We start from the raw sequence: 16,223 nt of genomic DNA on the forward strand, positions 1-16,223 counted from the left end.
TCAAATACAGGCAATTCCATTGTGTACCCAGGTTTGAGAAATTTTTCTCTAGAAAAAGCATTATTCACCATTCCATAATTCTATAAATATGCTTTTAAGTATTTTTCATTCTTTGTATGAGAATTTATTTTTTCTCTGAAGTTGTTTATAAAATTATTGAGGGAAGATACACTTAAATTGGAAGCTTATTTTTGATCAGCAGTCTCAGGAACTAAGATATTGTTTTCATCTTCCTTGATATTTTAGAATAAACTGGATAAAAATGATTTTAAAAAATAGTGTATAGGTCTCATAGCCCCAGAGCTGGGCTTTACAAGTAAACGGGTATGTGAGAGATACATGGAAACCATACTACTTAAAAGGTTAATCTATTAAATATTAAACAGTACATTTGTTATTACATTTTGGCAGCTGTAAATATTTAATCAAGCTAATGTTTTTTAGTTATCAAAGAAATATATACACTTGTTTAAAAATAAAGTAATGCAGAATTATTTATAATAAAAACAAGACTTACCTACCCCATCTTCCTCTCCAGAAGGATACATCTTTAATTCTTTCAGCTGTTTGTCCTGTTTGTCGTCTTAGCATTTCTAAATAATATGATTATGCTGTTGCTTCCTGATGAATTACTTTTTGACATCTATTTATCTTCTGCCATGATAATAAGGATTGCACTCTCCCCCAACATTTCCTCCATCCTACTCAATGACGTTATTATTGTTGAATCATCTTTTGGCTATTTTTCTAATTTCAATTTATATACTTACATTATTTTTCTTATAGTTTACCTATGAGCTGTATATTTTGACTCCTCACTTTATAAGACAAGAAGATTAGCACCCACACCCTTATCTTCCTCTCTCCTGCATCTCCCAATGTCTGTCGTTTTTACTTTTGCATTCAAGCTTGGTAAACACATATTCCATTTTATAACATGCATATTTTTCATATCTTGCCAGTTACTGTTCTAAATTTTGATAGCTAATGTACACTTTCACATTAATCTGACTATATAAAGTTAGTGAACTGAAAAGAAGATCAGGCTTTGGGGCACTGAGATGCCTGCCGCCATTTCTATGGTATTTTGTATCTTGTCCTCATTAAAAAATAATTAGGTATTCTTTCTTGAACCCCTTTCTGAGAGACCACTAGCCTTAATCAGTAGATGGTTTTCTTGCTCTAATGATCAACACTGGTTCTTGATTAAGAGCTGTAATCCTGGGATTTCCTTCTAGGTGAAGAATAATTTTCTCTCCTATTTTGAAGGCATTACTATATCATTTTCTATCATCTGGTATTGATGATGTTTTCTGTTGGTCTTTTCCTTCATTTGTACACAGGTTTTACAGCCCCTCTCTGAAGCATTTTGACTTTTTTCTCTATCTTTGGCACTCCAAATTTTCACTATACAGTATCTGCATGTGGGTATTTTTCCATTCATTATATTGAGCACTTATTCTGATATTTCAATCCTGAGGTCATATTCTTCAGTTATGAGTAATTCTCCCTCATTTTTCCTTTTATGATTTTCTCATCTTTGTCTACTGTGGTTTGATCACCAGAACTCTGGTTTGTTAGATGGAGCACATTCATTTGCTCCCATATCTTTTATACTTTCTATTTTCATTTTCTAGAATTTTTGTAATGTTTTAAATGTTTTATCTTTCAATGATTTTAATTTACTTTTTTAAGCTATCATTTTTTTAATTTAAAGAGGTATTATTGGTTCTCCTCTACCACAGTCTCTCTATCTATCTATCTATCATCAGTGATCTAGCATTTATCTACCTAACTACATGTCATCTTTATTTCCATATACCCTAATTTATTTTTGAAGATGTTATTTCCATTATTTTAATGTTGTCTTCTAAGCCCTATATTATGTCCATTTCCTCTGGAATTCATTTTTCTCTTTACCATTAGATAAAGAGAAATGTTGTAGGCTTGCCTCAAATATTTCATGTTTGCTGTCAGTTCATATTTAGAAACAAAACAATAAAGAAGCACATCAAAGTTTAGTGCACAGTTGGGACTTTTGATAGGTTTACTTTAGAGTATCTGGGCACATATGTTACTGTTATAAATGTTTAAAAATTTCAGAATTTGAGAATTTTTTTGGCACTTGGGGAATACTTTAGAGAAGAGACTTTTTAATTTTTTGATCCAAAGCAATAGCTAACCTTGGTGTCAGGTGACGATAGAGAAGGAGGGAACTTGTCTTTTACTTAAGGTTCCTGCTTTTACCCCCAGGTCTTACCTTTGTCTTGGTGTTTAGAAATCCAAACCTCCAATTTAGAAGCAATCTTTCCCAGGCAAGTGCTTCCCTTCCCCACAACATCATTTTTGTTGCACTGCCTTCCCTTTGAGATTCTCTCATTGCTGTGGACACGGGCTACACACTGAAGTGATCATATGGCTCAAGTAAGTTAATGAAGTAATGAAGAGGCCCGGTCTTTACGACATATGAATAAGGCTGCTACGTCTTGATATGGGAGAGATGCTGCGACGCAGTTTCAGTTGCTATGTTTTATTCCTTTACAATTAATTTAGTGAATTTTCCTGTCTCCCTCCACTGCCCTTTCTCTCTGGTAATCACCATACTATTGTCTGTCTCTTTTTTTTCTTACTCCCTTTGCCTTTTTCACCCAGCCCCTTAACCCCTCCTCTGACAGTTGTGTTCTTTCTCTGTATCTAGGAGTCTGTTTCTACTTTGTTAGTTAATTCCTGGTGGGGGGTGTTTAGGTCCTATTTCACTAGACTCTTCCAAGCTACCTAAATGAACAAAGATTCTATGTTGAACCCTGTCTTTGCCATTCCCAAGCTACTTTAAACCACATTAAAAAGGGAACATTGTGCCCTGGCTGGTGTAGCTCAGTAGATTGAGTGTGGGCTGTGAATCAAAGGGTTGCAGGTTTGATTCTCAGTGAACCAAAGGGTTGCAGGTTTGAGTCTCAGCCAGGGCACATGCCGGGGTTGAGAGACAACTACACACTGATGTTTTTCTCTCTCTCTCTTTTTCCCTCCTTTCTCCTCTCTAAAAATAAATAAATAAAAATCTTTAAAAAAAGCAAACATGGTATTTTCTATTTAGCAAACTTCAATATAGGGAGTTCTTAGGAATCTAAAAGGAATTCATAGGAATTCTAGCTTGACTTTGTAGTACCCTGGTAGCAGGCTTTGTGTTTCTTTCTCATTTAGACTCCAGATATAGATTTAGGGCTGAATATTGAGACATAACTCAGGGAAAGTGTTTCTGCATGGGTCTAGGTTAATGTGGCTCATTTATATAGCTTTCTGGTTCTATAACTTTATACAAAGATAGGACCGGTTTAATTTATAACTCAAGAAGCAGATGGATGGCATATTCTTAGATGGTCACTTTTAATATCTTTTTTTCCCCAGCCAGGCCTTTGGATAATGCAATAGAAAGTTAACGATTATATTCTTGGAGATCTTGAGTGTCATGGTTTTCTGGTGCTGAGTGAAAAAGGAATTATTTGCATTATGTGAAAATGGTAAGGTTGACAGCATATTGGATATTGAAAAAATGTAAATGTATTTTGGATTTGAGGAAAGCCTCTGAAAGGTTCGTGTAAATGAGGCCTAACAGGACATCTGATTTGTCATACCCTCCTTGTTATATTGGCGAGTTTTCAGAGTTAGTGCTGAAGGATGGCAGAATGTGCCAGCTCAACACTTGACTGTAGGGGTTCAGGATATGTTGCTCCAAAATGTTGCACTTTTTAATATTGTTTTGAGCTGAAGACACTTGAAAAACAGCAGATGCAGAGAGTGGCTGTCTCCGAATTCCTCCTCATCCACTTAAACAGGGGAACTCAGTTGGTAGCAACCCCCTCCAGGGAAACTCACATTGTTCGTGGGGGCCTGACTCACCACAGCACAGCAGACTAGGAGTTGACAGCACACCCAGACAAACTTTTCCACAAACTACTATACCTCCCATGTATTTTTCCTAAAAATCATTTCCTGTACGTTCAGAGACCTACATTACCCTTTGCCTTCCTCTGTTAAGATAGCATTTAAGCCAGAATTCTGAGCCACCTTGCAGTTACTCATTTTCCCCTAGGAACCTCTTACTTATACAGGAGTTATACATGTTAATACATGTTTTTTTTCTTTTGTTAATCTGGTTTTGTTACAGGGACCCCAGGGAGGCCTTAGAAGAGTAGTAGGAAAAGTACTTCCTGCCCCACAATGACAAGGCACGACTTGTTGAAGGAGGGAATTGGGTCTCAGCAGTCTCCTGGAGACTTCTCTAAGCCAACCCCAAATACCTAATCGATGTCAAAATCATGTGCTTTTCCCACAAAGGTAATTTTAAGCCTGAGCAATAAACACACAATATAATAACAATGTGCTTTCTATTTTATTCCGAATTTCAAACCTCAACCTGATTTCTCCTTGAAGTCTGTCCTATTTTTAAAAAAATTGTTAACACTAGCATATTATCAAAGGAAATACTATAACAGCATGTAACCACAATTCCTAATCATATCTGTACTAACAATCTGCTGAGAAACAGGGCATATGTGTTATAAAATCCATAAAAACATGTCTTGAAAGTTTTAATTCAGCGAAGTCTGGCATGCTCAGATACTTAGATCAAACAACAGGTGTTTAAGTTTTGTGCACTACCCCGGCAATTTCTCACGATGCAGATGTTTCCATTAAGGCTGCCTATCAGCTCCCTCCTTGAGCAGCAGAAAATCAAATCAAAGCTCAGCAAACGTGTAACACGTGGTTTGCTGCTACGGGTCTTCATGATAGATGTAGATCCCTATGCAGCTGATGTGGCTGTGGTGTTCTAAATTGATTGCCGAGACGGGCAGTGGTGCACACCACAGGTTGTCTTTTCCTTGCCGCATGCTGTTTAACGCGTCACTCATAGCCAAGGGTCTAGATCAATATCTCAACCTGTAAGAGCTTATTGGAATGTTGCAATGTGAAGCAATGTAAAGGCAGGTTTAAGCTGCTAAAATTGAGAAGCATCTCAAACCATAAGTCTGTAAGTCCAGTGGTATTCTAGATTCTCGAATGAAAGTACTGGAAAGAAACCTCATGTCCTTTTTAAGTTACAGACTAAGTACATTTTTGTTTCCTTGGGAAAGCATCAAGAAGGAGAAATAAGCCATTTAACACACCCTTCTCTTTCAGTTCGCTGATATCATGACTTTCTTAACTCATTTGCACAAGGTGAAGAGCTGACCTTCTGCTTGTGTGTATGTGTGTTTGAAAGAAGTGAATGGAGTCTACTTTCCACACTTAAATCCTGCCAATAAATTTATTAGATTTGCAGAAAATTTTATAAAACAAAGACTTCTGTAAGAATAGACTATAAGGTATATTTTATTTATTTAACTCTGCTTAAACCTGTCCCACACTAGAAGCAAGGAGAGGAAATTTGATCAGCATGTGCCAAGATAAAAGCATATCTTTTTGAAAAATTTGTTTGGGTGCTATGAGAGTGTACATTTCAAAAAGGGCCAAGAAGGTGGAGTGGGGGGAGGTAAAAGGGTAATAAATGGTAATAGGACACTTGACTTGGGGTTGTGAACACACAATACGATGTACAGATGATGTGTTATAGAGTTGTACCCCCAAAATCTGTAGTAAAATTTTAGTTTTATTAACCAATGTTACTCCAATAAATTAAATATATAAAAAATAAAAATTAATTTGAAACATAAAAAGACACAATAAACCAAAGTTCGAGAGAATATATTCTCTGTGTTATATACCTCAGAATCATAAATTATTGAGCAGGAAAAATTTGGAAAGCATTTGCTTGAGATCTGGGAAGAGACATACTAGCTTCTATTTTCTCTATTTAAACACCCCCCCACACACACTTTTGGTGCATCTATATTTTCTTATCAGGCACTGAAGTAATAATGACTTTGAGGGGAAACACATTTGTATATATTTGTATTGTTTATTACAATTAGAGATTAGAACTAAAGTATTCTAAGATCCAAATTGGACGAGGACGTGTGAACACTTAACACCCCAAATCCCAGCATTTCTTTCTTAGATGACTAATGGATGGGTTGAGATGCGGGGCAGCCACTGCCGGCCCAGGACGACCCTGTGCAGCTGTGCCGTTCCACGGCTGGGTGTTCCAGTGAAATCAGAGGGCGTGGCCACAAAGTCATTTCTCATCTCAAACCATAAGTCTGTAAGTCCAGTGGTATTCTAGATTCTCGAATGAAAGTACTGGAAAGAAACCTCTGTTGCCAAGAAACCTCTGCCGAGTTGCCTTGGCATTGAACAGATATTTACGTCATATATCTACAGATCTAACGACTGCTGATAGACCAACTTCTGAGTATTCTATGAGGAATAAAAATATTTTCATATAATAGTATTTGGATTTAGACAGAAATTAATAGAAGTTAGGGGGGGTTGAATCCTGATTACTCTTCCATATTGAGTTGGGGTTTGTGAGCTGGGGTTCCTTACCTGACTTGCCAGCAGGTAAATTGGTACTGAGACATTGCCTCTGTCCTATAGAATTTTTCGTCTTCTTTTTATAAAACTACTTATAGTATTTGAAAGCTTGAGTTTTGAGTTTGTAAAGCTTTTAATTAGAAATATCTTTGATATTTAAAGTACTACACTTTGCCATCTGCCACCGAACTGTGTCTATGAAAAATCATGAATAAACATCAAAGAAATGAGGTTTATGATTAGCATGCCTTTAAGAACTGGCTCACTGACCTTTACCTGGGGTCTTGGAGCATTTTTGAGAGAACAACATAATGTAGGCCTTATAAGGCTACATTTAAAAAGTCTTCGATATAATAAGGGCTTGGTGATGATGAACTCCTTGAATTTGATCTTATCTGAGAAGTACTTTATCTGTCCTTCCATTCTAAATGAAAGCCTTGCTGGATAGAGCAATCTTGGTTGTAGGTCTTTGGATTTCATGACTTTGAATACCTCTTTCCAGCCCCTTCTTGCCTGTAAGGTCTCTTTTGAGAAATCCGCTGACAGTCTGATGGGGACTCCTTTGTAGGTGACTGTCCCCTTAGCTCTTGCTGCTTCTAGAAAAAGAAGTTAAAAAAACATGAACAGTGGAAGGAAAGCAAACTCACAGTTATTAACAACCATACCTAAAACAAAAGCAAACTAAAAGGACAGCTAGATCAGGAGTGGAGACATAGAAATGAAGATCTCAAGGAGGGTTAGCAACAGGGGAGTGGGAGGAGGAGAAGGGGGGAGAAGGTACAGAAAATAAGTAGCATAGACAGTAGATAGAAAATAGATGGGGGGCAAGAATAGTATGGGAAATATAGAATCTAAAGAACATGAGACACATGGTCATAAAGTAAAGGGGGGGTAATGTTGGGGACGGGGGGTAGGGTGGAGGGGAATAAAGGGGGGAATAGAACAACTGTAATGGCATAATCAATAAAAAATAAATTAAAAAAAGTATTTGATAGGTTGAAAATTGCTATGTAGTTTTAACTTTTTCAAATATGTTTTCAATGCAAGGTAAAATCGATGTGATTACATAAAGAAGCATAACAAATAACAACCTTTCAGAGATTCAACATAATTGTTACAAAGTGAAAAACCTTTTAGAACCCCCACACGTTTCAGCACGAATTGCGTTGTTTTCCATTATGGTTTTTATAGAGCGTCTATAATGTTGGTCCATAAAATGTATGTCTGCAGAAATTATCTACGGAAGTTGGAGGTAGAAACCTGCTAGGGCATCTATTTCATTTACAAGCCATCAATAACTAATGTAAGACACAACAATAATGCAACATTAAGGTTATACATTTAAACACAAAAGTCAGGAAATGCAGAAATTAAGGATCTCATAATAACATCAAATACCCACAGTGCACAGATAAAATATTTTTGATTGCTAATTATGCTGTTAAGTGTTATACCTTAAAATGAAGCACATGAAATATGAACAAGCTAATGTTCTCTTGAGATACTTAACTCGCATTTCCTGGCTTTTATGTTTAAATTGGCAACTTTAAAAGTTTCATTGACATAGATTTTTGTTTTTCATTTCCTTCCTTTATTTTTGAAGAAAGTGATGAAAGTTGTCCATTGACCACTGATGTTGTTAGCAGAATTAAGAGTTGCCCTCAGCCTCCACAGAGCTCCTGCCACGGTTTCAATGTGGGGCTGGTGACGTCACCAGAGCCAGAGCCCAGTCCCAGGACGTGGTCGGCGACGTGCGGAGCCCGAGCCTGGTGTTGTGGTTTGACCCTTTCATTTAAACATGGAGCTGCTTTCCCTAAAGATACTGGCTCCATATCACGTTTGTAGATTTCTAAGTTTTACGAAGTACAATTTGAAAGGGAATAGGAGATAGTGATGTGTCCATATGTGGTAGATTTTGACTTGGGAAAAGCTTTTTAAGTGGGTAGTGTCTCACTTTCAAAAGACTGCTCTTTATTATTATTATTGATTTTTTTTAAAAAAGAGAGGCAGGGAGAGGGAGAGAGAGACATTGACTCATTGTTCCAGCTATTCACGCGCTCATTGGTTACATACTGCATGTGCCCCAACCAGAAATTGAACCCCCAACCTTGACACATCAGAATGATGCTCCAATTAACTGAGCTACTGGTCAGAACCTCAAAAGACCACTTTTTAAAAAATCCTTGCCTGAGGACATTTTTTGTTGCTTTTTTAGAGAGAGAGGGAAAGAAACAATGCAAGAGAGAAATATTGACTGGTTGCCTGTTTGGGAACCGAACCTATAATCTAGGTATATGCCCTGACTGGGAATTGAACCCACAACCTCTCAGTTTATGGGACGATGCTCCAATCAACTAAGCCACACCTGCAGGGGAAAATACTATTCATAATAAGGACAACAAAAAGGGAGAGAAGAAGATGAAGAACGCAGCAGTAGAAAACATACCCGAGTTGTGAGATTAGAAACAATTTAAATTTAGATCAGAGGTTGAAGCATCCAGCCTGCAGCCCATGGCCCAATACACATCATACATTTGCTTGAAACATGATGAGGTTTTTTTGTGATTACATGTTGTAATGTATTTAATGTGTGGCTCAAGACAACTCTTCTTCTTTCAGTGGGTACCAGAAATGCCAAAAAGTTTGTACCCCTCACCCCCAGTAGATGATGGCAAAGACTTCAGTGGGGTAAGGCAAAGAAGACTCATAAAGTAGATGATAACCTTCATTGATACTCTACTGTGTATGGTCTAAAGTCCTAATCTTTGGCATGGCAAGCAAAGGTCTCAACAATTCACCTCCGGCTTATCTTCTATGCTAAGCAGAATCTTGGACACCCAGAGATGTCTAGGTCCTAACCCCCAGGTTCTGTGACTGTTGTTGCTTTACATAGCAAAAAACATATTTGCAGTTGTGGTATTTGCAGTTGTGGTTAAATCACGGGGTTTAGAGATGGGAGATTATGCTGGAATGTCCAAAAGGGCCCAGTGTAATCATAAGGGACAGAGGGAAGTAGAAAAGTCAGAGAAGGAGACACGATGATGGAAGCAGAGGTCAGACTTACTACGCTTTGGAAATGGGAAGGGCCCACAGGCCAAAGGATGCACACAGCCTCTGGAAGCTGGAAGAGCAAGGAATGGATTCTCTCCTCAGGCCTCCAGAGGGGTGGCAGCCCTGCTGACACTGAGTTTAGCCCCATAAAACCTATTATCTTATAGTTCTGACTTCCAGAACTATAAGATAATTAATTTGTGTTGGTTTAAGCCACTAATTTAGTGGTAATTTGTTACAACCACAGTAAGGAAGCTAATACATCCCTACACACTGATAATGATAACATCATATTACTTTTTCTTGAAGATGCCATCTATTGTAAGACACAAAATTAGTTTTGTTAAACACTTGTATGTGACTACAAAATGTGAACATTTTTGTTTTATGAGTTAACAATAGCTGATCTTAATCAATATAATTTCATATTTTTATCTTTTTTTAATATGACAAGCAAACTTAAAACTCAAGGTTTCCTTATAGCCAGGATCTAATGATCGTTCTGATTCTCTTTGGGCTATTAAAAACTGTTTAATCTTGATGTGCTGCTTTTCATGACCCACACTCACAATTTCCTCAAAGATAGACATTGTCATTTTGTGGTGGTTTGTTTGCATTGGCTTCTGGTTAATTCATAGTTCCACTGTCTTCTTTAATTGGATTACATGCATGTTGTTGGAAATTTAATAGCTCCTCTTAGACACCTAGAAGATGCACTTGTCAGCAGATGTTAGTGGCCAGTGATAGTCCTTCATGATGCATGAAGTGGCCATGCTGTGCTTCACTACCTTCAAAAGCCTTGTGATTTATGTTGAAACCCTGGTGATGTCTGCTGTCTCTGACTGCATCTGGATGTGACAGGCAGTCCTCTGCATACTCAAGCCACCACATAGTCCTCATAGTGTAACGTTTTTCAAAGACATTTAAATGACAATTAGAGGTCCATATTTCAGTGAAAATTAAGTTTCATGTGGTGCTTCCAATGCCAAGAACTTAAAGGAGTTAATAAAACATCTCCTTTGGCAAACTGGTTTTCTCTTCTCAGGACTAAAGGAGCTGGGTTGGATCTTACTCCTTTGCCTTTCAGATGAAAGGATTATTTAATACTGATTATATGAAATCTAGATTTTTGGAGACACCAAATACAAAACCTTGCCCTTTGGGATTCAGGAAATATGGTAATGATATGAATAATTGTTTCTATGACAGAGTAGATAAGGAAATTGAGGCTGGGAAGCGATCCATAACTTCTGTAAGATCACAGTGTTAGCGGAGGTAACATTCAGATGGAGTAATGGTGGCTATCTCTCTAAAGCCTGCCTTAAAAAATAATTAAAACATTTTTATTGTTGATACTATTACAAACATCCTTCACTTCCTTCCCTGCTTTGCCTACCTCCACCCAGACCACAACCTCCCCTTCCTCTGGCCCTCACCACGCTGTTGTCTGTGTTTGTGTGCTATGCATATACATTCTTTGGTTAATCTTTTTACCTTCTTTCATTCAGTCCTCCCTTCTTCCTCTCCCCCCTGACAGCTGTCAGTCTGTTCCATGCATCCATGCCTCCGGCTCTATCTTGTTCATCAGTTTATTTTGTTCATTAGATGCCACATATAAGTGAGATCATATGCTACTTGTCTTTCTCTGACTGTCCTATTTTGCTTAGTATGATAATCTCTAGGTCCATCCCTGCTGTCACGAAAGATAAGATTTCCTCCTTTTTCATGGCCACATAGTATTCCATTGTATAAAGATACCACAACTCTTTTTGTCCACTCATCTACTGGTGGGCACTTTGGCTGTTTCCAGATCTTGGCTATTGGTGTTTCATAACCCTACCTCCTTTCCTGTCATCGCAACCTATACTAAACTTCTCTGTGATTCATGAGCATGCTGTTCTCTTTTCAGCCTCTGTGTGGTTGGCACGTGGTCTCCACTTCTCCATCTGGCAACTTTTCTAAGCATAGTGGCTAAAGGAGTGTGCTCTAGTCTCAAGTAACTAGAGTCATGGCCCCACCACTGACGAACTAAGCTTCATTTCTAAAACAGATGGCTTTGTTCATATCTCATAGTTTTGTTATGAGGCTTAAGTAAAATAATATAGGTATAATGTTTAGCAACAAGGACAGACACATAAGAAATTATACTTAATGAGAAGGAGAAGAGAAAGAAAATAAGAATGAAAGATTTCTTACTTTCTTTCTAACCACTTCTACCACTCTCAGTTTACTTTTCATGCCCTTCTATTAAGCTACAGCCAACAAACATTTTTGCCCATTGACCTTGTGCATGCCCCGTGATAGTTTTACTCTTGTCGGGGGAATTGATGAAGTTACACAAAATGTCAGGAGAGCTCCTGTCTAGAGTCAGAGAAAAACAGAGCTAGACACTAGTTAAAGGTGGTAAAGACAAAGTTTACTTCCTATTATGACAATGAGGGAAAGGAGACTTTAATGGGACCTGAATATATACAAAGTAGAAGTAGAAGTAGGGATTTACAGCCAAGGGGCAAAGTGAGGGAGTCAGTGGAAAGAAATTTACTAAGAGGAGATGTCAAGGGTAGAGGAATTCTTGCTAAACCAACTTAATAAGATTTTTGCTGATGGCAAGATGATCTAAAATCAAAGGGGGAGTTGAAGAGCTTGGTCAGATACAAGTGGTGATTGGATACTGAGGGTACAGAGGTGATGCAGCAGAATTTTTGATAAAACTGGGTTTAGCAGAGATGGACATGGAAGGCAAGGTCAAGACCTCATTGAGAAAAAGACTGAGAGGAGCCTAACTGAAGTTTGGTCAAGGGGAGAGTCTTGTCAGTGGGAATCAATGGGAGAGCCTAAGTAAGGCCCTTTCTTTGTGAGTGACCATTGTTTGAAGGAGACTTTCTGATCTGTGTGTCCATCAGTCTTGCTCTGATACTCAATAATAGCCTAATCCCACTGCCGGTTATAACTTGGAAGTGAGGAGGATATTTTGATAGGGTATTTTAAGGATTATAGTCTCAAATTTTAAAGCTCAGGGATGTTTAGACTTCCTTCTATTCTGCCCTGAAAGGTGCATCTCTAGGTCTGGTCCAGTGTGAATGCAGGAAGTTCATGTGAGTTACTACCCCTTACCTGTTCTGGATACGGCCTCACTCACATTTCCCTTATTTGAATGTGTACTAAAGCCCCATGAAATTATGGTAATATTTTCCTAAAGCATCTTAAGTAACTGTGTTTTGCTTTCATAGGGTAGCCTGTTCTCTTCGCTAATCACTGTGATTTTAAATTCTCACATTTATTGATCACAATATTTCCTCTTAGGTATCTGTAAAAACCTTTACTTGTTCTAAATATATGGTAAACTAATGGTCTGTATTTGAATGACGTGGGCATCAGGGGACTAGAGAATTAGTGTACTTAAAGAAGGAAACATGATTTTCCAGCCCAGTCTCATTTATGCCCCTGATTTGCAGTTTGACCTGTGATAAGTCATTCTCTTGTTTGTCAGTCAGTGGTGAAAATGAGATTCTTCTTCCCCTTTCTAATATAGATGTTGTGAAGACCGCAAAAATCTCATAACTGACCTTTCCTCTATATATTACCTTCTAGACCTATCTAGGTACTGCTGCTTTCCTAAAACACTGCTTGGCACCTTACCTCACTTCTCATAAATCCCCAAATCTGTCCCCATGGTATGATATCCAAGGTCCTCCCAATTTTACTCCCAAGCAATTGTTGCCCATCATCAATGCTAGACATTCTAATGTACACTTTTAACATTAGCTCTATTTTTATACCACCAAGAGGGTAGCTATTAATGCTCACACCCTGTTAAATACAAAGAAAATGAAATCTTTACATGCACAAGTTAGAAGGCAGGTCTGTTGGATTCTTGGCTTTTGCTCCTTCCACATGCATATTCATGCTGCTGCTACTGAGCTCCTACCTTTCTACATAGACAGGCACACAGATACCCAGACACACGTTCTCTCACTTAAAACTTTGTGTTTATGTCCTACCTGCTTTCAAAGTTGAGACAATAAAATTCATATGTATAAGAATACCGTCATGGTAAAAATCCTTTTAAAAGTTTTATATGAAGGGGGATAATAAGCATTTTCTCTCTAGAATATTTCCTCAAGCCAATTACTTCACCAACTTGCACTCCCACCACTCCAAGTCTTTTGCACGAACTTCTGCAATGGCCATCCACCTTGCATCCCCACCCCACTGTTCAATTCAAGTTCCTGCACAATTCAAGTTGCGTACAGAAGGTAGAGTGACTATTTTAAAAAGCAAACCATGGCCTCTCCTTAAAATTGTCTTTTACTGCTTCCCATTATAATGAGGATACAATGCCCCTTTCCACCATCACCTTCAGGACTGTATGTGATCTGTTTCAGCTTCTCATCTTGGTCTTCATCTCCCCCCCTTCCTTATCCATCCCACTTAATTAACCAACCATCACCCAATCACCTCATGTAACCTCACATTATTATTATTTTTTGGTGTGAATGCTTAAGATATATTCCCTTGGTAAGCTTCAAGCATACAATATGTATTGTGCTAACTAGAGTCACCATGCTGCATGCTAGATCTCCAGAACTTATCTTATGAGGGAAAGTTTCTACCTTTGACTAACATCTCCACATTTCCACTGCTCTTCAGCCATTGGTAACCACTCTCCTATTCAGAAAGCTTCATTTTAAAGCATAATTCATTGAAGGACATGTTAGAGACTGAGCTAAGTTGTCATGATTATAGCTTTATGAAGTTCTAACTTGATCCAAGATAGAGCTTAAAAAGCCTTCAGGAATGGAGGGCTTTAATAATTTTCCTTGATTTGCATTTTTCTCAGCAGGTTTTTAAATAGGAATTTTTTTTTCTAACTGCAGCCTCTAGTATTTCCTTGAGAACTAAAGGATGAGCCACAGGCTTCTTGGTGCTGGAATGAAAACAAGACTTGACTCCCTGCTATGCACACGGAAAAGCCCTACCATGTTTTTGCCTGGGTGGAGGGTCACAGGGTTCTCTGTGGGTGTGAGACTTTACTGAGCACCCACCCTCTGCCTTCTCCATGCTCAGAAGGGCTCACCAAAGTTGCCTCTTCCAGAATTTGCTTCTGTCTACACCAAAATATTTCAATGTTTCTTTTTTCTTCACTCCTTTCATGCTTGCTGGCTACAGTATTGGCCCTAAAAATATGTTATAGTTCATCATTTATTATTTACCTCTTTCATAGTCTTCCTTCCCTCACTTGGGTTGTGTGGTGCTCAGGGTAGAGATGTTGCTGCACCCCTCTTCTTATTTCCAAACCTAGTTCAGCAACTCACGCATTCTAATACAAAAGGTAACAACAAACCTGTCACTGCTGTCCATTGCAGCCAATAGGGTCTCTACCTCTGACCGCCCTTCAAACCAGTATCCCTTTGGCTTGTGACATTCCAGAAGATGATCTCAGGTGTGGAATGTTTTCTTTCACATGGGTTTCTTACCAATATGAGCCTGTGACCTTGACTTCATTAGCTATTTTCTAACCAACCAAACATATGAGTAAACATTCTTAGGGCAAAACTTCCATTACAACTCATTGTTAAACTGACTCCAAGAAGAAAACAAACTATAGCCCCAGAGCAAAGAGGGCATCACAAAGTCACCAGTGAGAAAATTGGGGTTATGTGGTCAGTACGTATGCCATGTCAACTACAGTATGCTTCCTCCGTAATGAGAATATATATATACTGCTGAAATCAAATTTCTAGATGCTGTCATAATTGATGTTTGTATGTCCTGGATCAGTAATACAGCAACATTTGACAGGCTTGCACAATTTTCTGTCTTTGCTGCTGTGAAGCTAATGTCTTAACAGTTGTTTATGAAGTGCGTACAATGCAAGGAGGTTTCGTTAAGAACTTTTCTAAATGTTTTGCATGTTATGGACAGAGTCATTTGATTGACAGGGTGTATTCACAACGTGCTTTAACAGGCTGGGTACTTCTTTCACCTGTTCCTAAAAAAGAGAGCATTGACTGTGCCTAGTGCTCTTTGAGATGAGAGACTGAGCACTTCTTAGGCATTAGAAGTCATAACAGAACCCCCAAACTAGCTGGTTTTGCCTAAAGTTTAATTTATTAAGGTTGGCCTTTGACACTGATAGTTATGGGATTGCTGCTCTTTATCATGAACAGGAAACACTGTGTAGACTGCTCGGTGCAGATGTGATACCGACGCTTGTTGATGAGTGGTTAGGGGTCCCTGAACTCTCACGCTGTGGCTGCTCAAATATGTGGCACAAGAAGCTGTAGTAAAGGGGAGGTAAAGAGTGAAGGATGGAGAAGGGCAGTTATCCAGGCAATGTAGGCATCACAAAACTTTTTGCCTTATTTTAGGTTCCAAAGTTTAGATCTTTTGAAACCAATTTTAACAAAAATCAAACTTAGACTAAGGTTATTCCCATAATAAAATGTGTTCTAGGGAAAAGCAATTTTTTCCTAGAGATTTGACTACTTCTCTTAGCAGCTCTTAAACCAATAGACCATATTAGAAGCAAAAAACATGATATGCAATTTTTTTAAAGCCTCAATATATTGTGACATTTCTTGGCCCACAATATCTCCATAAATGCTTTCTAATGAGTTTAATTTTAAAATCTTTTCAAATGCTCTTTTTTATTGCTTAAGTATTTTATTGTTTTCCTTTATTTCTGTCTCTGGAGTTCA

At 38.2% G+C, this 16,223-nt stretch overlaps 1 protein-coding gene across 3 annotated transcripts in view; it reads left to right on the top strand.

Moving 5' to 3' along the window:
• ZPLD1 (zona pellucida like domain containing 1) overlaps nucleotides 1-16,223 on the top strand; it is a 148,717-nt gene that overhangs the window by 47,712 nt on the left and 84,782 nt on the right. The window contains exon 3 of one of the 3 annotated variants that reach the window (XM_053663102.1): nucleotides 4,166-4,335. The exons of the other annotated variants lie outside the window; for them this stretch is intronic. Within the exon in view, the coding sequence (XP_053519077.1) occupies nucleotides 4,317-4,335 (19 nt within the window). The 5' untranslated portion in view covers nucleotides 4,166-4,316. The remainder of the gene's footprint in view (nucleotides 1-4,165; nucleotides 4,336-16,223) is intronic. 3 annotated transcript variants of the gene reach the window in all.

This window comes from Artibeus jamaicensis, unplaced genomic scaffold (assembly GCF_021234435.1).
Source record: "Artibeus jamaicensis isolate MK-2021 breed Jamaican fruit bat unplaced genomic scaffold, CSHL_Jam_final contig_3126, whole genome shotgun sequence".
NCBI lineage: Eukaryota > Metazoa > Chordata > Mammalia > Chiroptera > Phyllostomidae > Artibeus > Artibeus jamaicensis.